Source organism: Xenopus tropicalis, chromosome 5, assembly GCF_000004195.4.
Source record: "Xenopus tropicalis strain Nigerian chromosome 5, UCB_Xtro_10.0, whole genome shotgun sequence".
In the NCBI taxonomy this organism is placed as follows: domain Eukaryota; kingdom Metazoa; phylum Chordata; class Amphibia; order Anura; family Pipidae; genus Xenopus; species Xenopus tropicalis.
The window spans coordinates 103,942,883-103,966,025 of record NC_030681.2 but is presented as its reverse complement, the minus strand read 5'-3'; the positions used below and the strand labels follow the sequence as shown (position 1 = coordinate 103,966,025).

At 37.0% G+C, this 23,143-nt stretch overlaps 1 protein-coding gene across 1 annotated transcript in view; it reads right to left on the bottom strand.

Moving 5' to 3' along the window:
* tp63 (tumor protein p63) overlaps positions 1 to 4,570 on the bottom strand; it is a 107,948-nt gene extending 103,378 nt beyond the window's left edge. Inside the window, exon 1 of the mRNA XM_031902027.1 lies at positions 4,473 to 4,570. Within this exon, the coding sequence (XP_031757887.1) occupies positions 4,473 to 4,534 (62 nt within the window). The 5' untranslated portion in view covers positions 4,535 to 4,570. The remainder of the gene's footprint in view (positions 1 to 4,472) is intronic.
* Between the last annotated feature and the right edge of the window lie 18,573 nt (positions 4,571 to 23,143).

Genomic DNA, 23,143 nt, shown 5'->3' with positions numbered 1-23,143 from the left:
TGTACCAGAGCCCTAAAGGGAGCCCTGTTCTGAACAAAATACATAAGTAGGTGTTTGACCTGATATTTTTGTGTTTAAAAAACTCGAATTCAAGTTACAGTTCAAAAACTTGAATGTCTGGTATTTATTAGGTGCAAAAAACCCGAAAACTTGAATATAAAAACTTGCCATCTAAAAGCTTGCGAGTATCTATAGAAGCCAATGGGAGTGGTCAAGCTATAGTCTCAAACTCGATTTTTTCATGTTTTTTGAGCTCGTAAACACGAAAAATTTGAGATATTTGAGATTTTTATTTGTTTTTATTGTTTTTATTAATAAATAAGCGACCATTTGATATGCAAGTTTATGCATTTTAGAAAACCAAGCTTGAATTCACAAACTCAAAAATTCATAAATAAGTCCCTAAGTGTTGTCCAAATGCATGACCCAGTCCTGATCATATCTTGCCCTTTCAATGGTGCAAGCTGTACCCACTAGTTCACCATTCATTATATTTGAGCCCCATACCTGAGGCTTCAAAATTATGTTTCAATCAGTGCACTTTGAGCAAGAAACATGGCTACTTTTATTTTATGTATGAAAAATAAAATTAGTTTAAAGGCCAGTTTACCCTATATCTAATATTTGGGATGTGTCCTACTTTAGCAACAATCTGGGTGTATCCAGCCCCTGCAACTAGGTAGCCTGGTTATTTTAAAACTCTTTTTTACCTGGAAGTGGACTGCCCATTTAATACAAAAGTCAAGATTGGATTGGATTAACGTTTATAATTAAGAAAAAGATATTTTGAAATTCAAAATTCCTGTTCTAATTCTTGCTGAGAAATGTGTCTGAGTGTTTCTCAGTTTTTTGCAGTATTTATTTGTCCCTTGAGTTTTCCCTTGAGTTTAAACAGTTTTCACACTCCCAAACATTTTTTTTTACTAAAAACAGTAAAAATAAATTAAATCAATTTTGAACTGCTAGAGAAAAGCTAGGGTTGGCTCTGGCCCTCGGCACACATGAGAAGGCAGACCCCTCTGCTTACCTTTCTTGCTAGCAAGGTTCTCATTTTGCCAGTAATTGAACTGGATTTCTTTTGCCTTTTTAAGTACTATGCAAGAGTTATAACAAGTTCCTAGGTCATTATGCAAAAGTAGCTCTAGTTATTGTGTAAATGTTCAGGTATGGGACCTGTCATCCAGAATGCTCTGGACCTGGGGTTTTCCGGATTAGGGATCTTTCTGTAATTTGGATCACCATATCTTAAATTTGCAAAAAATGATTTAAACATTAAATAAGCCAAATAGGATTGTTTTGCCACCAAAACAGCTTAGTTACCATCAAGTACAAGGCACTCTTTTATTATTACAGAAAAAAGTTTTTTTTTTTTTTAAAGTTAATTATTTTCTTAGAATGGAGTGTGTGAGAGATGGCCATCCTGTAATTCAAAGCTCTCTGGATAACAGACCCCCTTAGGGTAATGACATATGTAGTATTTGCTATATGGTTTCATCAAACCTCTCTTACTGCCTCTGATATATGGCAACTGTCTATCACTAGATCTAACATGCATCTGAGTTGGGCCAAAATCCACCTGCCATGGCTGTGGTTGGCATTCAAGTCAATGACAGCATGAGTGGCGACAGGTATTTCTTTACAGGTAGAAATATGCCAATGGGGCAAAATCTGTATGCCATTATGTTAAAGATATAAGAAATCACCAAGGAGTATCATGGCACTATTAAGATATTAGGTTGAGATATTTCATACATCTCATGGAACTCTATCATTCCTAACATCTTTTTTTTTTTTTTAAAGTTGGGAGTACTTTATTTAAATGAATGACTTTACTATAATATTTATGTGAATGTAGTTTACAGGGTAATCGGTTTACTTGAGTATTATATGAATATTAATATTTCAGAGCAATTTTTGTAAAGATATAAAAGTAAATGGTCTTAGTGGAAAGAATAACCAGTCTTCCAAGCGTGTACTCATTTTTTGAGTGCAGTTAGTTTTTATTGCAGCTATGACTTAAAGGGGAGAGTAATATTCTGAGATAATTTGCAACTGGTCTTCATGTTTTATAATTTGTAGTTTTTTAGTTATTTTACTTTTTGTTCATCAGCTCTGCAGTTTGGAGTTTCAGCAGCTATCTGGTTGCTATGGTCCAAATTACCTTAGCAACCAGGGAGACGTTTGAATGAGAAGCTGGTAAATGAATAGGAGAGGTCCTGAATAGAAAAACAAGTTAGAAAGAGTAATAATAACAATAAAACTGTAGCCTCACAGAGCAATAGTTTTTTGACTGCTGGGGACAGTGACCCCCATTTGAAAGCTGCAGTTAGAGGAAAAAGGCAAATAGAAAAAAACTATAACAAATAAATAATGAAGACCAATTAAATGCACATTATCAGCACTGACATACATGTAAAGACAATGTAGAGCTAGGGAGGCACTTGGAATGTAGAAGGAGGGATCTCTGCACTCTAAGATCAGCACCTATATATCTCTAAAGATATCTAAAGAACAATCTGAAATAAAACTTTAGTTATTGATGATGCCAAAGCTAAAAATGTTCAGATGATGCACCTGATTGGGGTCACAAATAGCAAAAGTTAAAAAGTCCTCTTATGTATATATATATATATATATATATATATATATATATACAGTATATATAATACATAACATACATAACTGACAGGGTCTGTTGTTGAAGTATAAATTAGATTTATTACATTTTCTCAGTATAATTTTCAACTCAGTGTCTGTATTCTGATGCCTAGAGCTCTCTTCTCAGCCTTTTTCCTTCCCAGGTTCAAACTTCCAAACTAATAGTACATTGGATGTTACTATGAGGCTTTCTGTGCTTACAACTGGATATTTAGAGGACTGCAGTTTGCAGTGAACTATATAAACTGGTATATAAATCATAAGGAAGGTAGGGGATTATATATTTATTAAAATATGTATATATATATTACATATTTAAATAGATAATACATGATATTTATAAATATATGTATTAATAAATAAATATATATATATATATATTATTTGCAGAAAATAATAAATAATATATGATATAAATTCACTTAAACTTTAAATTAGCAATTTGGGGAAGTTGTATTATTTAAGAAAAGTGATGGGCGAAATTTTTCGGCAGGCATGGATTTGCGGTGAATTTCCGCGTTTTAGCATTGGCGTATTTTTTTGCACAACGGGCATCAAAATTCACCGGGCAACAAAAATTGTCATCCATGTAAAAAAATTGCATTTACAAAAAATTTTGTGCATCCAAAAAAATTGTCTGCTGCGCACAACAATTTGTTTTGGCACACAACATTTTTGCGTTTTGCAAATTTTCCACTGGTGAAGCAACACAGGACAGAGTCGCTCATCACTATTCAAGAACTGGCAATTAACATTTAATCCATAATGTTACAAAAGGGTATATTTCATGCTCAAGTGTGAAGGCGCTGTATTGTATTGTAACACCTGTAAGAAACGCCCTTCTGTGCCCGACAGCTAAAAGACCATCTCTCTCCAGCCTTGGTTCTCTGACTTGCCATCAACTAAAAAGAATGTTTTCTCCACCTGACTCTCATCTGCATTGTGCTTATACTGTGATTGTGTCTTGAAATTAAATCTTTGTGCATCACCTTTCTATAAAAATCTCCAGTGGCACTACCAAAAATATGCTTATTATATCAAAATACATGAAACGCCTATTTTACACCACATAAAATTTGCCATGCGATATAGTGCTACCTAATGATAAAAACACACACTTTCTTGTCATGTAATGTTTTCCAGCTGTAGAATTTGTTACCAACATTGTACTACATAAAAGTAACTATGTAAAAATATTTGTACACTGTAATACCAGGTTAGTAGCGCACAGTTGCAATTGCTATGGGACTCAGTGTTTGTACACATATTGTAAATCTCTATGAATGCTTTATAAATAAGTGGTATTATAAGTCAATAATTATGACAAGGAAACATGTTTTAATGGAACAAAAGTGCCATTATATTATGAAGTCAAGAAGAATGAGTAGCACTGTCGGCAAGAGAAGAGAAATTTCTCAAGCGGATAATGCAGAACTAATGTCTCCCAGATTTTCTTTTAGTATAGCACTGCTACAAAGATTCCATGGAGAGCAGTACCTCAGCCTCAACCCCAAGAGAGTCAAAAACTATTCTTTCCCCCACAACAGCACCAGAATATAGTGCAGCAGTGAACTGTATTTCTGATTTTATGGCACCTGTACACACATATTCCCTTGTTGAGAGCTAAGACTGGCATACTGTTTACTGAAATGTAAGTAAATATGCAGATTAAACAACTTTACCAAGGCATATGTCAAAATCAATACATCATAATAACTAATATATGCATCTAACTAAAGGGCACAGACATTATTACACCAAGTAATCTAATTTTCCAAGCCCAAAATAAAATATTAAATTGGATTTAAACTTACCGTTGGATGTGTGGATCAGGGCAGTAAGGTAAAGCTGTGCAAGGAGAAGCTTCAAAATTCATTTCCTTCAGCTTCTTTTGATATAAATAGAGAAATAAATAGGCAATATAGATGCACATCTAGATATAAAGCATGAAGACCTACACTATAATGACAGCTGGTAGAGGAGAAGTTTTTGACATTTGTAAATAGGCGGGACTTCTCTCCTGCTTGGCCAATAGAATCCACCAAGTGACAGGAGAATTGCTTCTTACCAACTGGACACCTATTTCATTTATTTATTTGTTTTGCTTAGTGCCTGTGTCAGCCTTGGCACACACAAGTCACATTTGCTGCTGAGGGGTTTGTTGTAGTGTAAACGTCTGAATTGCCTGGTGATTGGCCAGTACACAGGTGACATCAGAATATAATTTCAGCAGCTCCGGGGTTCTTTAACCGTTAAGCAGTTTGCACTAAATGACTGTCCTTCCTGTGCTTCTGAGCATAGCTGCTTCATACACCAGTAATGTATCTCAACCACAATCAGGGGAAATTTTCATTCCCTCCACTACTTAGCAACTTCTTCTCTGATTAGAGCCAATTGCACGGAAACTCCTCATTATAAGATTTATGCGTCTCTTGTTTTCAGTTTTCAGTTTTCATTTGAATTTTTAAATGGATTTTAAAGGATAAAGAAGTTACTTCCAAATTCTCTGCTCTTGGAAATCTACAAAATAAGTGTAAAGTTTTATTAAAAAAACAGAATGGGGAAATGTCACAACACATGACAATTAAGTATATTTTTGTTGCTTTATTTGTATAAACTCAACTTACAAGCTGGTGTTGATGTGTTCATATTCCAGATGAAGTGAGTATAGTGTAAATGTCCTGATAAGTAACCCAGATTCATCCTCCTGGCTTTTCTCCGAGTGTCAAAATGCAGTCTCCTTTCTTTGCACTCTCCTTTACTTGGCCCTGCAGACACTTATTCCCAGATAGTATGTGTTGTAAGGCTATCTGGGTTTTGTGGTTTGTGAGAATGAAATATGAATCATGGGCTAAATTAAATCAGATTCCAAGAGGAAAAATTAAAATTAGAATATCTATGCAACCTTAGAGTGGTGCCTCTGAGAAGAAGCAGTAATTCTGTGCCTGTCAACCCTCAATACACCTGTACCTAGCACAGACAGCAGCACAGACAGCAGCACAGACAGCAGTACACTCTTCAGTTGCTATAAATCCTGCTGGTAGACTGCTAACCCATTGCTGTTTGTAGGAAATTTTTAAGAAGAAGGTGTCATATGGAAACTTTTTTTCCCCTGCCTTCTATGCCAGAGTGGTCAGAATGCTATTTAAAACTTGACATTCTCCACCCACAGGCAGCTTGATAGTTCCGAACATCTGTGAATTGTGAATCCAATAAACTTAAAGTCTTGAACTACAGCCAACTGAAATACTTCGAATGACAACACAGACAGTTTGCAAGACAATATGGGACAGATAATAGAGACCTGCTTTAAGATTAAGTGCAGATTGTTTAATTAATTTCAGCAATTAATTTAATTTACTCTGTTTAATTGCATTTGTATATTTCTTTTTGTGTCAATAGATTACAGTTGTATGCTTTAGTCTTTTACATACTGTTTCATTACAGTATACAGTTGCTTTAATGGGCAACAATTGTGAGCGATAACTCTAGTATATAATAGTGTTGATAATTAATAGAGCTGTAGTAATCTATTCTCTGATTCCACTGCCTGTTTGATGAATACCATCCTATATATCATACTAGATTTCCGTAAAAAAATATGAATTCTTTTAAAAATTACCTGACCAATACATTAGACCAATTTTTCTACTAGCTCATAACAATTCCAGCTACACAGAACTTTAATTGTTATCATTTCTGCACCTAAGCAAATCCTAGTTAACTGATCAAAGTGCTTAATGGCTACAGTGTCTGACTCTGACTGTAGTGGCCATATGTGTGACTTATAATTAGAGCATTCCATTATTTGCTGGTCCTTATTTGTTTCTTGTCAATGAATTACATTATTTAACAAAGCATCAAGCATACTGGAAAAGTGAGTAAAACATTTTAAATATATGTCACTGCAAAATGTTTTGCATGCAGTTTCTCATTATTATACTGCTTAAAGGGATTCTGTCATGATTTTATGGTGTAGTTACTAAACTACACTGTGTACATTACAAATAACTTATTCTACCATTTAAAATGTCATTCTTGAACCAATAAATGTATTTTTTTAATTGTTCGATTGGTGTGTAGGCAGCCATCCTAACTCATTTTCCTGATCTTGTGCTTTCAGAAAGTAGCCCAAAAGAGCGAGCCTGAAACAGGTAGAGCGGCACAAGGCCATGACAAGGGGGGGTGAATAGGAACCCAAAGGAAGTTAGTGTGTAGGATGATGGGAACTGTAGTGCCGAAGGAACAAGTGGGAGGAAAAAGAGGCAGCATAAATAAAAGAAGCAGGAAGAAGGGGATCACTACCTTGTGGCAGCTGAAGGGAGAGGACAGCGTTCCTGCTCACCCACCCGCACTGGAGTAAGGGATTTGAGGGTAGGCAACAAGTGGGTATTGGTTTGAGTAGTCACAGCTTTGGCGTGGTGGGGCTGCCCTAGGGGGACCCGAAAAGGGGCTAAATAGATTAAGGTGCAGGTTTTTTTCTGGAGGGGCAGGCCTGGGGGCTAGGCTTTGGGGGGAAAACAGGCATAGTAGGCACAGGAGGTGGGAAAGTTTGGTTGCGAAAGCTTAGCCACAGGCTTGAAAGGGTTCTTCAAATATTTAAGGTTAATTTAAGGTTAGGTAATGGTAACAATTGTAATGCAGCCTTCAGTGGCTTAATGTTATGTAACCTATGTTTGTGCAATTGGTGTAAAGTGTATTGAAATGAAACATTGATTACAATTCTGTGATGTTATTAATAAAATAAGCTGCAGCCTTTCCACCCAGAAAAATACAGGTCTGTGTTTGGTGTTTCGGGGGTAAGCTGGGATGGGGGTTAAAGAAAAGGGGATCGTTATTGCAACCTCTCCATGTCAAGAGCCAGCACTGCTTTTAGATAAGCTATTGTTTCTCCTACTTAGTGTAACTTAAGGAGTCAAGGCCAGACTTTTAATATTAAGTGGTATTCTAATATCTGCAGGAGTCAGGGAGTTTTTATCTTGTTACCCTCCCATCGTTCTGATGTAGATTGAAAGGGAGGGGGTGACATCACTCGAACTTGCAGTGCAGCAGTAAAGAGAGACTAAAGTTTATCAGTCATATGGCTGAGAGCAGAAGGCTTCCTAGCAGTTCCATATATTTCACATTTATTAAGACCTTTATGCCCAAATTTGACAGTCAAACTGTAATAATTAATTGACACATTCAATACAGAACAATGTGTCAGTTTGTCACAATGCACATTAATTTTCATAAGGGTTAGATTATCAATGCTAAACAATAATCCAAATTGTTGATCCATTCTGCAGGATACAGTGAGAAAGGAAAGCCCTGGGGCTATAAACGCAGGGGCTGCATGACAAGGGATCCAAATGAGCAGCAGTCAAATTGCACTGGTTTATGTTTAAAGATTGGCAGAATCAGATGCAGCTGTGATTGGGTGAGAAGCAATGAGTCAAGGCGGGGGAAAGCTGGGCTGGGGGTTGAGAAGGATAGTGATGTGCTATCACGAGAAAAGCAGTTCACTTCGTATCTTCTGAGCACCCTCCCCTCTCTTTTGCATATTTTGTAAAATGCCAGGAGATTATATTCTTTATGTTTTCATATTATCTATTAATAACAGAATGTGGATGTTTTCCATATTGTGGTTTCGGTAACGTTATACAGTATAAATCATTTATGTTAAATGAATGTCAAATCCTTGATCCAGGGAAAGTTTCCGATTGCCATTGGGGTCAGGAAGGAATATTTTCCCCTCTTGAGGCATAATTGGCATAGGTTTCAGGCTGGGTTTTTTGCCTTCCTCTGGATCAAAACAGTGGATATATGATAATGAATTTTTTAATGTGTTTTATTTGTCACAGCAGCGGTAGGACCTTGCCAGAGTACTGCACAGGAAATTTTAGAAGAGGGAGAAAGGAGGTTTTCTCCTTTGACTGCACGGTGGGTTGATCAATACAGACACCACTACTGCTTGTGCTAGGTGACAGCCTGCTTGGATTTCCTATCATCGAGGCACTGCAGATTCAGGACCGGCAGCAGGGCTGCTGAACTTCTCTCATGGAAGTAGAGTTTGGGGCTATCCTCTCTGTAGGTAGAGGCCTAATACTCAGTGGTGGATATAATGACATAGTGCTGATCTCAAGTCTTCAGTAAAGAATGGCATAGCAGCGATCTCTTATGGAATTCTGGCTTTGAATTCAGACAATCTCTTTTCTGCACTGGTATAATTTAAAAAAACATTTTTTAATCGCAAAATGTAACTTTTTTTAGCAAGTAGCAGCCCCTCATTACTGCTCAGTAATAAATAACAAGTAATAATTAATGAGCCCCTAGTCTACTTTGTTTCTTTCCATTTCCAAATGATGTATAAACTCTGTAATGTGCACCGCAATATGTTGCTGCTATTTAAAATAATAATAACAACAATTATATTTTGCAACTTTGTTATAATGACGTTTGATATATTTTTCTGTTTATGATGTTGTATAGATAATTAAGTCTTTCAGCATGTGGATGTTCCCTACATTCAGCTACTTCCAGTAAAGGCTAAGCATGCAAGTTTTAGCATTGAATGTAGCAGCCAGAATCTGCAAGTCATCTCTAAAACTAAAACTAGAACCCTAAAACTAGAACATAGTAAAGTAAAGTGATATAGAAATGTTTACCCAACCTGCCTTACCTTTTTTACAGTATGCGTAAACCAGTTTAGCTCTATTTGGGACTTTATAAAATTCTATTTAAGGGTACTGATGTAAGGCACCCACCATGCATATTGAAAACAAAAGCAGTTCTTGCAAGTACATTAAGATAACAGCTGTCTTTTTCTCCTACCCTAAAAAATAAACACATAAAACCATGGTTGCATAGAAGCACACCTACACACATGCACAGCATCTCTCAGTGTTCATAAACGCTGTCCTGTCAACTCTTCAACCTCCGCACATACCACACACAGGAAGTAAAATGCACTTCATAATTCAGTCCAGCTTCTTGGGCAGAGGATTAGAAGTCCAGTGGATTTAGTATATCCAGTCAGATTTATTACTCTTTGCTTTCAAGTTTATACAGGCATTACAGAATAGTGCATGAACTACTATACATTATAAAAGTTCCTGCTGGTTGGGGGGAGAACTGACATATCCATCAAGTTGAAGGTTTTTGCTAAATCTTACCTAACATCTAGTCAAAAAAAGAAAAAAAATCTGTCTTGGAAGAAGTATAAAAGCACCAACATGTCAGGTAATTGGTGCTTGAAAACATGACGTGCCTTGGTTTCTAAATGCATCTGAGTAACAATTGGATGCATCTTTGATTCAAGGCAAATGCTGCTATTTTGTCACCAAGGCAAAAAACTACACACTGATTTGTTATATGTGCCATACAGTATATGATGAAACCAACTTTTTTTTTTTTATTCTCAACTTTTGCTCTCTGGAAAGATCTATTGGTAAATAAGGAAAATAAAGTTTATTGTGTGGGAGTCTATAATGTTATATATATCCAACCTTCAAGGAGAAGAAAATGATACCATGAGGGTTGTTAAATGTTAGGCAATGCTCCCCTCCCCCAGTGATAATAATTGTTTAAATGAGACCCTGGGTGGGGACTACTGTAGAAGCATCAGGCCCATCATCTTTTTGAATCTTCTCTACATTCTGGGCTTCTGTGTATGTGTATTAGCATGAAAAGCTGGGTTCTGCCACTCCATCCCAGGGCAAAAGAGAAGACCAAAGAAACAGAAAAAATAGCAACATGGTGCTTCTACAGAAATACCCCTGGCTAGTGTTCTGTTTGCTGAAAACTGCACCAGCCCAGGGTACTTCTGTCTCAGGTAGGTTATTATAATCATTGGGGATGCCTAATATTTTACACCCCACCTTTAATCACCTCTTCTCCAGTGTAAAAATGTACATTTCTTTTGCATGCCTTATATGTTTAGCTGCCCATCTCCAGACTTTTTTTATTTTAGTAGTTTAGAGGTCATTAAGGAAAATATCTTGCTGACTGCCATATCTTGAGTATTACCCCAAAAATACTGCTAGGCTGTTCTACATCAATGACATTCCCGTCTTAGTCCCATTAAAGGAATAAATAGCCTGTATGCATTTAAATCCCAAGTGCATAGCCTCACATTTATCAACACAGAGGGGCAGATTTGCTAAAAAAATATATATTTTCAAATTCAACTAAACTCATTTTCCCGAATGTCTAAAATTTACTAAAAAAAAGTTGCTACTAGAAAAGTTTGAAAATCTTGATTTTGATCTTTTATCAAACTGTCGCTGCGACAATTCAAAAAAGTTGTTTTTCAGACAAAACCCAGCAAAATCTCGAAAGTTTCGAAACAAAAGAAAGAACTTCAAGGAAAGGGAAGGGACCCTTGCGATTAACTTCTACATGAAGTCGGCAAGTTTAATCTGATGAATTGTCGAATTCTGGATTAATTTTCTGCATGGTTTTTTGGGGGTAGATTTACTAACTCGAATTGATCTCATTTTTTTTTTTTTCAAACCACGAATAAACTTGTTTCCACAAATGCCAGACTACATGTACTAATGGAATTTAATGCTGACTTCTAATCTCATGATAATTAAACTAGCCTGTTCATCATCACAATAAAAGTGCTAAACCAGTAAATATATATGCATGGATGCTTTTGTGCGCTACTATCACCTGTGTCTGGGGGTGCAGGGGAAACTTTTCACGTTGGGAAACATTTAGGTATGAGTATGTCTCATAGAGACTGAGTTACGATCTTTTATTACTTTTCTTGGATATATCGAGCTGTTTACCCTGACAGAGATATTACTAATTTATAATGATTGAAGTGCTTTATATATATATATATATATGGAGAATGGTGGTCGAAAAATGTTAGCTTTTTGACTCTTTCTCACTTAACTCATTCATTTACATTGATATTTGACATTTGCTTTACTTTGTTACATAAGGCTTTATCTGAATATAGTTTGCTGGTGGCATAAGAGAGCCCTAACTGTGGGTATGTTAATCTTTTTTTGGTCTGAGAGCACTTTTTAATTTGACATTTATATACAGTATTTACCATCTATTGGGCACAAAAAGCTCTACAATGAAAACATTTTTAAAAGTCATACTTTCTAGATAAAAATGATGTTTACAAATTGAGTTAATTATGAAGAAATGTATTAGAAGGTAAAACAGATTTGCAACTGGTAGTTTGCAACCTTAAGCTCCCCACCTCATTCTGTTATGTACAAACACCCCTGTGCTTGTTTGTAAACTGTATGAATATTTGATCCCCTAACAACCAAGGTATTTAGCTTGTTTCTGTTGCCAGCAGGCTGATCAGTCTTACATATGTATGAAAGAAAGGATTGATGAGAACCAATTTAGACCTGTCAGCATACTTAGCCATAAATGCTTTTAAGAATGATATGGGACTGCTTGTAACATGGAGCCCTAGAGTGACTGCGGGTATGTTTCTAGCCATTGCAGTCCTACTGTGGGGGTGAGGTGGGGGTGAGGTGGGGGTGAGATGAGGAACAGAAAGCGAATCCTGTTTGGAACAAAATGCATGAAAAACAAAATGTCTATTATTTTGCAATTAATATAGGACACCCAATTTAATCATTAAAGACCAGTAACATTAAAATTAAAGAATTAAGTATGCATTTCAATGTGACTTACTGGCACACAGAGACATTTTGAGGGTTTTGACACAACAGTATTTAGTACCTTTGTTAGTCGAGACAAAATATTAAAACCTCCCTCTGTTCACTTGAATGGCAGTTGTTCTAAAGAAATACTGTCATAATAAAATGTTTATTTCTCAAACGCATCAGTTGATAGAACTTCTCCAGCAAAATCCTGCACTGAAATCTGTTTAAATCTGTTTAAAAATGAAAACAGATTTTTTTTTTTTTCATTTTGAAATTTCACACGGCTAGCCATATTCTTCATTTCCCAGGCTGCCACAGCCATGTGATTTGTGCTCTGATAAACTTTAGTCACACTTTACTGCTGCGCTGCAAGTTATAGTGATCAACAAATTAATTAAGGTGTGCTACATGGTGGACAAACCGGTCCTTCCCCTTCCTGTGGGTATATAACACTTGATTGTATTTGTATTATTAGGCTTGATAAAGGGCTGGGTTGAAGCCTGAAACATTGCCTTGAGTAAAAGTCACTTTTTTTCAACTTTCATCTTTGATATTGTTTTACCCGGGCAAGTTAGAGTGATATCACCCAATCAGCAGAGGGAAGATAGCAGCTCCCTGACACCTGTATTACTAAAGGTAAATGTACTTAAAAATCCAAGTCCAGCTTGGAACTCCTTCAGTTACATGGAGTAAAAGAAAAAAAATAGTGTGCCTGAAAGCAGTTCTAATGGCCAGTGGGGTAACAGTAAGGCTCCCCCCCTGCAAGAAAATATTTGGAAGCACAGGCGTGCCTGCTAACCCTCCCTGGACCCTACCACTGCTGCAAGCCTACGTCCCTGTTCCCTGCAGCTTGAGTTCAGGTAGAAGAGCAGGCCAGGGAGGGGATATTCTTTCCTACAGAGGAGGCAGACCTCTATAGTTACGCCACTGGTGCCTTCTGAAAGCTTAGACTAAGGCACAATGCACTGAGATGGCTGCCCACACACCAATATTACAGCTAATACAGCTACAAAAAAAATACATTTCTTGGTCCAAGAATACAAATTTAATTGGTAGAGTGAATTATTTGCTATGTAAACAGTGTAATTTAGAAATAAAAAGTACACGATAAAAATCATAACATAATTCCTTTATAGTTCCTGGTAAAATGGCTTGATTGTTGATTAATATTACAGATGGACAGATGTTTTTGAGCCCCAACAAGGCTATTTCTCAAGCCATGTGAACAATGGTTCCAACACTAAAAAAAACATTAATGGGTTTTTAAAATCTGTTATTTTCAATGCTGAATGCAGGGTTCCTTCCAGGTATACTGAACAAAGTAAATACTTATACACATCAGTAGTGATGGGCGAAATGTTTCACCAGGCATGGATTTGCGGCGAATTTCCGCATTTCGCCATTGGCGGATTGTTTCGCGAAACGGATGAAAAAATTTGCCGCGGAAAAATTTGCTGCACGTCCAAAAATTGTCGCTGGCGTTAAAAAAGGATAGTCACGGGCATCAAAGGAATAGCCGCACGACCAAATAATAGCCGCGGGTGACAAAGGAATAGCCGTGCGACAAAATAATAGCCGCGGGCGACAAAATAATAGCTGCACGCGACAAAAGAATAGTCGCGGTCGACAATTTTTTTGCCGCACGTAATTTTTGCAAAATTTTTGCTGTTTCGCGGATCTTTTGAAAGATTCGTGAATTTTTCAGCAAAGCGAAACGGAACAGATCGCTCATCACTATACATCAGCATAAAAGCATCATCCAATGCATAAAATCATAAAATCTAAAATACAAAAGCAGGTCTATATTATAGAAACAGATACAGATTATAAGCCTTATTCAAACCATGACAAGAATTGAATTTATTAATCCACCAAAGCTCCCTCTGTTTCAGTTTAAATTCGCAGCAACCCCCTTCTTTAACAAGGGAACTGTTTCCAACACTATACACCGTAATTGTTCAACAGTATGACCATGTTCCTTAAAATGTCTAGAGATATGTAACCACTCTCACATTGCTGTAATTGTGCACAAGACCGGTGATAACAAGACTTTTCTGCTGATTCACTGCACATGCTCTTTGCTATGTCAGTTACTGATCATAGAGACAGACACACAATATACATAGAATATAAATGTCATGATATAAGGCTGATTAGTCATTTTTTCAGGTTTGTGCTCTTATTACATGGCAGTTAAAACTAGCACAATAGCATCAGAATGTAATAATCCGCTCTGTAGCATCAGTTTATATGACAGACCAACCTCATTTTATGCTTCTCTGCTTGATAATTTGCTATGACCCCTAAGCTTAGCTTTTCACCAGCTGCTCAGAGCACACTGGGCATGTGTGTGTCACAAAATCTAAGATGAAGAGCTTCTGTGACAACTTTTAAGGCCTGGATCATTTTAAGCTGGTGCAGCAAGTTCAATATATAAAATATTTTAGCCATATTAATTTTTAGGGTTTAATTTACCTTTAAGGGTATCTGAAAAAATACCTTTTAATGCAGAAGATAGGGGATATTGTAAAATAAAGTGGCCATATGGCTTCATGCTTGAGCTGCTTTAAACTTTTTATGTACTTACTCTGCAGGCATTTCTAATGGCATTTCTTGGTTTAAAAAGAAAACAAAGATTTTTATGTAAATCACAGTTCTTGTTGCAATGCATAAAAATAACCGCTGCCAGGCTGGGTCACAGAAGGGAAATTCCCAACTGAAACAGGGTCCTGAGTGTGAGCAAACAATCAAATTAAAGATTTAGCATGAGTGCTTTATAAAACCTTTGCTTTGCTACAACTACTCATCAGGATGATAATATTTGCAAAAATAACCAAACTGTGCTGAAACTATTAAACTATACGCTTTAACGAAGCATTAAATAGTTGTGTTTTGAAGCTTTGAAGTGTTGTTTTTATATTAATCCCCCCCACCCCAAATAAAGGGGGTGGAATCTGGTTTCCATTGAACTAATAGCTGAGTCTATTTCAAAATAAGTTCAACCAGGCCTGTATGTAGTTAAATTTAAGGGGGTAGTTCACCTTTTCAATTCTTATCCTTCTATTCAGGCCCCCTTGTATTCATACTTAAAGTGATACTGACACGAAAAAACAACTTTTTAAATTATGAATGTACATAAAACGTTACCTATAGGTCATGTTGATCATTTTTTGCTGATAGGGTTGCTTTTGTAAGTAATTGTTACTTGAAGTTCTTAAACCTGACTGTTTAGCCAACCTGACTGTCCCTTCTCAGCCTGTCAGTTATAGCTTCTAATGCTAACAGCCTACTGCTGCACAAATATGGCAGCCCCTCATAGAGGAAAATGGGGATCAGATAGGGAACGTAAAAGCATAAGGAAATACTTTTATTGCAAAATTATAAAGCTCATGCAAAGACAGTTATGATAGATGTAAAAAAGGTTTCATTTCTGGTGTCAGTATCTCTTTAAGTCTCTCATTCAAATCACACTGCCTGGTTGCTAAGGTAAACAAGAACCTAGCAACCAGATAGCTGCTGAAATCTGAAACTGGAGAGCTGCTGACCAAAAAGCTAAATAACTGAAAAACCACAATTAATAAAAAATGAAAACCAAATGCAAATTTCATCTCCATCATACTAATAATTTAAAGGTAAACAACCCCTTTAATATTTAATCCTCATTTAAAATTCCTGAAGATTTAAATTTATTTTTTTTATTTTCTATATTTTTATTTACATTTCTATAAGATAACCGGGGTTTAACAAGAATTTCATTGCATCGAGTAAGAAATAATTTGTTACTGATATATGTTGACTTGGGTTGACCTACAGTAATGGAAGCCTACTCCATTCAATCTAATGAAATAGTAGCCGTCAGGGAGCAGTTGAATTGAGAGAATTATCTCAGTAATACAGGCACATATTGGCTGCTCACTCAGCAGCTCTGGACTACACTAGCCACTTAATGGTTTGGCTGTGGGTCCAAACTATGCCCTCTGATCAGGGCTGTCTCAGAAATTGATATTTGCAATTGGAGATATCATGTCAGGTATTCAAGGAAGATTTGTTATGAAGAACCGGCATGCTGGCTGGTCCCATTTTAAATGTGTAACAAAGCTGTACAGCAGTTATATGTTTCTCTAAGCTGGTATGTTATACTAATTAAGGGTTATTAAAGCAGTTTTACTATAGATTACAGAACTTTTGCTTTGAAGTCTGGAAATCTCGAAACAGAACTTTAATGATTCCCATGATAATTGCTATGTATAAAGACCACAGTTAATTATGATGCTTTTTCAGAATTTGATTCTTTTGATTCTGCTACATGTCAGGGAATAATTTAGATATGATTCTGCAGAATTTAAATGCGTGACATCAATGTGATATCCTTGAGGGCATTCATTTACATAAACCACTTTTCTAGACCCTGAGGGGTCTTCTTTGTAAATTCCAAGTTTCACTCTTCAGTTATTATTTCAGGAATTGAAACCTTTTCAAAATGACCTGTTTTACCAGTACACAAAAAGTACATTTTACACAAAGAATACAAATTGCTTTGTGGCTATTGCTTTAAAACACAATGACATGCCACAGTAGAACAAATGTGACTGAAAATCACACAACTCAATACAATAAAGTCAGGAAATACAAAATTCAATGCAAGTTGTCTATTGTGCATTTCTAATTCTCTGCCGGTAAAAGTTTCAAAAGCAGATACACTAAATGGGTTGTTTACAGTGTAGGGCAGCTCACAAGGTGCAAAAACAGGTGCAACCCCTCTTTCTCACTCTGTGCCCTGCACATTTCTGAATTCTACACATCTCTGCTATTGGGCTCTGTGAATACTGTGCTGCCTGTGTCTCCTCTCCCATTCCCTTGCTTGCACGCCATGCACGCCATGGAGACATACAAGTTAGGAAGGGCCAGAAGGCCACATTGAAGCCTGGTACTTATGTAAGGCTGGCTATGTAAGAACAGACTTGCAATGGCCCTGATTTCCAATCTAGCACTAGGTGCAGAGTGCAGTCAGACCCCACATGCTAGTGTTTTTAATGAGCACTTTTGCAACCCACTGTAGTAAAGAACCCCTTAACTGTTTTAAAAAAAATTCGACTATGTTTGACAAATGTTGCCAACTGGAGGTACTAAACTTTTACATGTAATTTTCAATATATACTCTTTTACCTACAGTACTTGCCCCCTGATTTCTTGCTGTTGATTATCTACTCCCCACGCTGCACCTATACCTGGATACCCTTTTTACATGGTGAGTGTATTCCATAGTGGTTTCCTGTGCTCCTCCCCATTTTAATAATTTGCTAATTCATGAGAAAAGATCTGTGTTCCTGAGCATTATCTCCTTATTATTTGAGAGTGTGTTTAAGTTCCCCCAAGATCTTATTTTTTTGCATCAAATAAAACAATAAAATAACAGTATGGACTTTATAGAGTCCAAGAGTTCAATAAGAAAAACTAGTGGTCTTGCCCTCAGAAAAGTACTGTAAAGGACTTGGCCTATATTATGTTGGCACTTAGCAATTAAATTATTGTTCAAAATGGCATTTTAGTTTGGATTAACCTTTATCACTTTACATATCAAACTGAAGCAACTGAATTCCATCTTTGACCAATGGCACTGCAGTCCCAACAGAACACCTGTTGGTGTATGAAGAATAATTTGTTACTGATATATGTTGACTTGTGTTGACCTAAAGTAATGGAAGCCTACTCCATTCAATCTAATGAAATAGTAGCCATCAGGGAGCAGTTGAATTAAGAGAACTATCTCAGTAATACAGGCACATATTGGCTGCTCACTCTGCAGCTCTGGACTACGCTAGCCACAATGGTTTGGCTGTGGGTCCAAACTATGCCCTCTGATTAGGGCTGTCTCAGAAATTGATATTTGCAATTGGGGATACCATGTCAGGTATTCAAGGAAGATTTGTTATGAAGAACCGGCATGCTGGCTGATCCCATTTTAAATGTGTAACAAAGCAGTAAAGCAGTTATATTATGTATTTTATATTATTATGTTGGCACGTAGCAATTATATTGTTGTTCCAAATGGCATTTTAGTTTGGATTAACCTTTATCACTTTACATATCAAACTGAAGCAACTGAATTACCTCTTTGACCAATGGCACTGCAGTCCCAACAGAACACCTGTTGGTGTATAAAGAATAATAATGGCTTGCCCTAATCTGAACTCTCCTTAAATTATATATTAAAATATATATATACATACCTGGCAGATAATCTACAGAGAAATAATGTGAGTGGACTGCCCATTTTTTTACATGTCCAATGAAACAAATTTACCGGTGCATGAAGGGTGAAAATAAGGAAATGTGGTAACAAATAAATTTGAACCATTCTGTATATGAAAGCTGGCCATTATAAATTATTAAAGATGAATGGGACTTAAAATGGCCTAAATATCAGACCAAGTTTGGAGATTGTTGCAAGTAAACTCACTGTTTCAGAGAGAGCTCAGCATTTTCTGCTGTGGACACAAATGGTAACCTTTCTATTCTTGAAACATGTTAACTTTATTAAAGTAACAACTATGTATTTGACCTGGAATCAGATTTATTTGTATAATAATAAGGGAAAGTGCTGCAACTGAAAATAGCCAATCAGATGTGTATTCTCTTTTAGTTAAACTCAGTGCCTTTTTTTAGATCAGGGCCCCCTCAGCATATAAGAAGGTTATATATGTAGGTTAGAGATGTGTAATGTCTCAACACTAATTAGGCATATCTAATATACATTCACCACATCTCCCTTTAACAAACAGACTGTGCTTCAAATAGTCACTAGGAAGGTCCATAGGTATTTTTATAAGATCTCACCCTAACCTGGGTCTGGCGGTGCCCCCACTATCACTTTGCCTTACAGTCTGTGAACCAGTCAACCAACAGATTTTGTTGCCAACATAGTTTTCCCAGGTTTGTGTTTCCATTTGTGGTGTTTTTGGGGCCCATTAAGGTTACATTTTACTGTAGGCATTTCACACCATAACAGTATAGAGTGATGTTTGCTTAAGAGGCTTTAAAATTGTTTTGCTCCAGCAGAAAATTGTACAGCTTTGTAAATGTAAAGAAGAAATAGATGTACTTATTTCCTATTGTGCCTCTCCCAAAGCACCCCATGCCTCACCTTGCTAAGGTATTCAGTATAATCACTGAATCATCAAAAATTATTTTTTGCTATGACATTTTACCATGGCAACGCAGAAAGCTAAGAAGGTAGGGAATGTTTTTCCCATCTTAAAAAAATATGGAGAAACTTTTTATGAATGTTGGGGAGGTGGGGCTTAAACAAATTTCACCTTCAGTTTCTTCCTGCAAAGAAGCCAAATAACTAGACTAAATGCACCTTGTGAATGATACTAAAGCCTTCTATTGCAATTGTGCTTTTCATTTGTAACATGTTACCAGCTGCATTTTTATCAAGCCAATATAAAGGCCCCATCTAAAACACTTCAAAATGTCCTTATATTTAGACCCTCAAATAGCAGTTTATACTAGGTTTCTTAATTATTTTTGATAATCAGTGTTTTAAAAAATCTTGGGTTTTGCAGTTTTGGTTAGCCTTTACTCTGCCCTATCTTTTATTCCCCTTATTCTCTTTCTCAAAATTCATTGCATCTCCATCTACTGTTCACAGTAGACTTTTCGTCATGTAGTGTGAATTATCTTAAACAAATATTTGTTGGGTACCAGTGGTTCCTTAAATATGGTAATAGAAAATAATAGTTACAAGAGTCAATTATATAGTAAATAAACTACCCCCATTGTAAAATAATAGGATAATATAAGTCACCAAAGAGTTCCATGACCATAACAAAAACATAAGGCCGAAGTCAAATGACTCCAAGGTGACTACTTATATCATAATTTTTTACAATATTGGGTGTGTTATTTAATATAATACACAAGTTTCAGTAAATGATATCACTAAACCCCAGTTATAATTGTGAACTGTTTATAAAGATATGATTTACAGGATATTCATAGCTCGTGTGTTTTTAATATATATATACAGTATATACAAATGTCAAAATGACATACAGAGATTTTCCATTTCGATCCATTTTAGGTCCTTTCTCATCCCTGAGAAAGGCCCTAAAGTGGGCCGAAATGTTAAACTCACTTAATTTCTGTGCATGTATTATTTACTTTCTCTCAATACCAGTGATACAAACGTCTCTTCACATTTCTCTTTTGTGAGTACCATATGAAGAATGTTTGTATCACAGAAGTGTTGACTATGTATTCCACCACATCCACTGTCATCTCTCATCTTAAACCTTTCTACCTTTCGGCTCCCTATCTCTGGAATTCTATCACTGAGTTCCTCCATAGGGAACACTCTCTCTGGTCCAGTCCTGGCACGTAAGGCCAATGCCCAGGCTTTTGTACACCTTTCCCTTTGATTTTTGTTTGTATGTTATCCACCCACTTAGATTGCAAGCTCTATGGGGATTGCAAGCTCTATTGTCCTCCCTGTGTGTACTTTCCTACACTGTAAATTGTACACCGCTGCATATTCATGCAGTGATTTATAAATAAAGTTATACACACATACATACAAAAATTAATGTGTAGTTAACTATCCCCTATAAGGGCTCTGGCACACAGGGAGAGTAGTCGCCCGCGACAAAACTCCCTGTTCGCGGGCGACTAATCTCCCCGAGTTGTCATGACCCGCCATCCCACCGGCGAACATGTAAGTCGCGAGTCTTTTTCGGCGATTTCGGGAAATCGCGCCGCCGCGTGTGCCATCCCGCCGGCGACTTACATGTTCCCGGTGGGATGGCGGGTCATGACAACTCGGGGAGATTAGTCACCCGCGAACAGGGAGTTTTGTCGCGGGCGACTAATCTCCCCGTGTGCCAGAGCCCTAAATGTTTCCACCCAAAGGAGGGGGTGCCCTTGAAAGCTTGGGTTGTTGTATACATATCGCAATAAATGAGGTAGATCTGATTCCCACTGCTGGATCAGTTTTCCTGTCATTTATTTCATAACAACTACCTATAAAGAGGCCCCAGCACTGAGCAAGGAACAGGTCGAGGGGAGGGGGCCATGACAATGCTAGGAAAAAGCCCGGGTAAAAGATTTGGTGGTGAAGTCAGGGGAAAGGTATTAATAACCTGATTGGCCAAGGGAAGTGGGGGTTATCCTTTAATGGAGAAGGGGCTAAAAGGGAAGGCATCATTTTACCTTAGCAGCTCCCAACCCCCACCCTAAATTAAGGGAGGGTACAGGGCAGTTTAAGGAAGGATGGGGGGGGAGAAAGAGGCAGAGGCAGCTAGGACAGAGGCAAAAGGTTAGGCCTGAGGCTAGGGAGTTTTGGCTATTGGCCGGTGGCCAGTGGGGGGTGTGGTGGCCAGATTAAAGGGGATGGCTAACCTCAGGGACCCAAATGTGGCTGGGGGAAGGAATAGCTCCCACTAAATTGCAGCCTTCAATGGTTTAATGTTATTATGTTATTAGTTGTGAAGTGATTCAATGACGTTAGAATGTTATGGATAAATTATGTTATTGATAATGATGTCAAGGTTTTCATGGTTTGTGAATAAACTGGTTGTGGCCTTTTCAACCCAACAAAAGTGTGGAGTTTGTGTTTTGATGGGTAGCTGTGGGGGTGGGATGGAGAGGGCACTACATGTATGACAATACTATGAAGGGACATTGATGACTTCTGTCAGTCAAGGCTTCTGGGACTACCTGAACTTCTCCCTATGTAACTGTTTGAATTAATTGGATTTTTTTGTGTGGTGCTCAGGTTTGGTAGAGGTTTATAGACTGAGTTTCCTTTTTCTTTTACATATTCAGTAATTCACTTTTCATTATTTAATGCATTTTTTAGCAGATCCCTTATTTAAAATGGTCGGCATAGGTTGAAAAAATCAAGAAAATCTTGAATTGTTGTATCATGTTGTCTCTCCATATCTCTTTTCTTGTCTTTACTCTAAGAACTCGGAAACAATTTATAAAACAGAACGGAAACCAGATACTCCCAGCTTTTATAGGTCACTTTAACTATTCCTTAAGTACATCAGGAATCAGTTTAACAGGGGTGATCAAAGGGATGAAGCATGTTTAGTCAGCTATGCAAGCATGTCTAATTTTATTATGGAGTGGGGTGAGTGTATAGAGCACTTTACAAGCTTACAGAAGCAGCTAAGTACTGACAAAAGCTTGGGTGTTTGTAGAAGTAACCAGTGCATTGGATGGTATAAGTGCAGCAATCACCCACCTCCGAAACACTAATTATCTAATTTGCTTAATAATGAGGTAGGTAAACTTTCCTAATAAAACCCCATATATTTCAATATTAGTGTTCACAGTGTTTTTAGGACAAACATGCTGACAAAAAATTACAGGAGTTTATGTGCTGCAGTGAAGGGGAGATATACAAAAAGTGTAAAAAAAAAAAAAAGGCACTAAACAATAGAAGATTTTCAGAGATGTCAGTTAATTATTATTATAATTGTTATAGTGCCATTGTTTCCTGTAGCGCTGTACAGAGGAAGCGGATACAAATAAGTTACAGAATGTAAGGGCTCAGTGAATGGCATGTGTTCATCTATTAGAATTTACATTCTGGCATACTGTTCCGCTGTTAAGAAGGTCATTAGAAAACTAGAACAAACACTGAATCATCATCTACCTGTTTTTTCATAAATTAATTTGGTCACCTACAGGGTGAATTTAAGTCTTCCCTTAAATTATTCTCGGCCTGCCTATATTTGCAGATGGCCAAGATTCAGCCCCATCTGGCATTAGTCTTTAGCATCTATGGACACATACAGTACACTTTTCTTCTAATGCAAGTGCTGTGTGCAAAGTACAATTTAGACACAATCAGC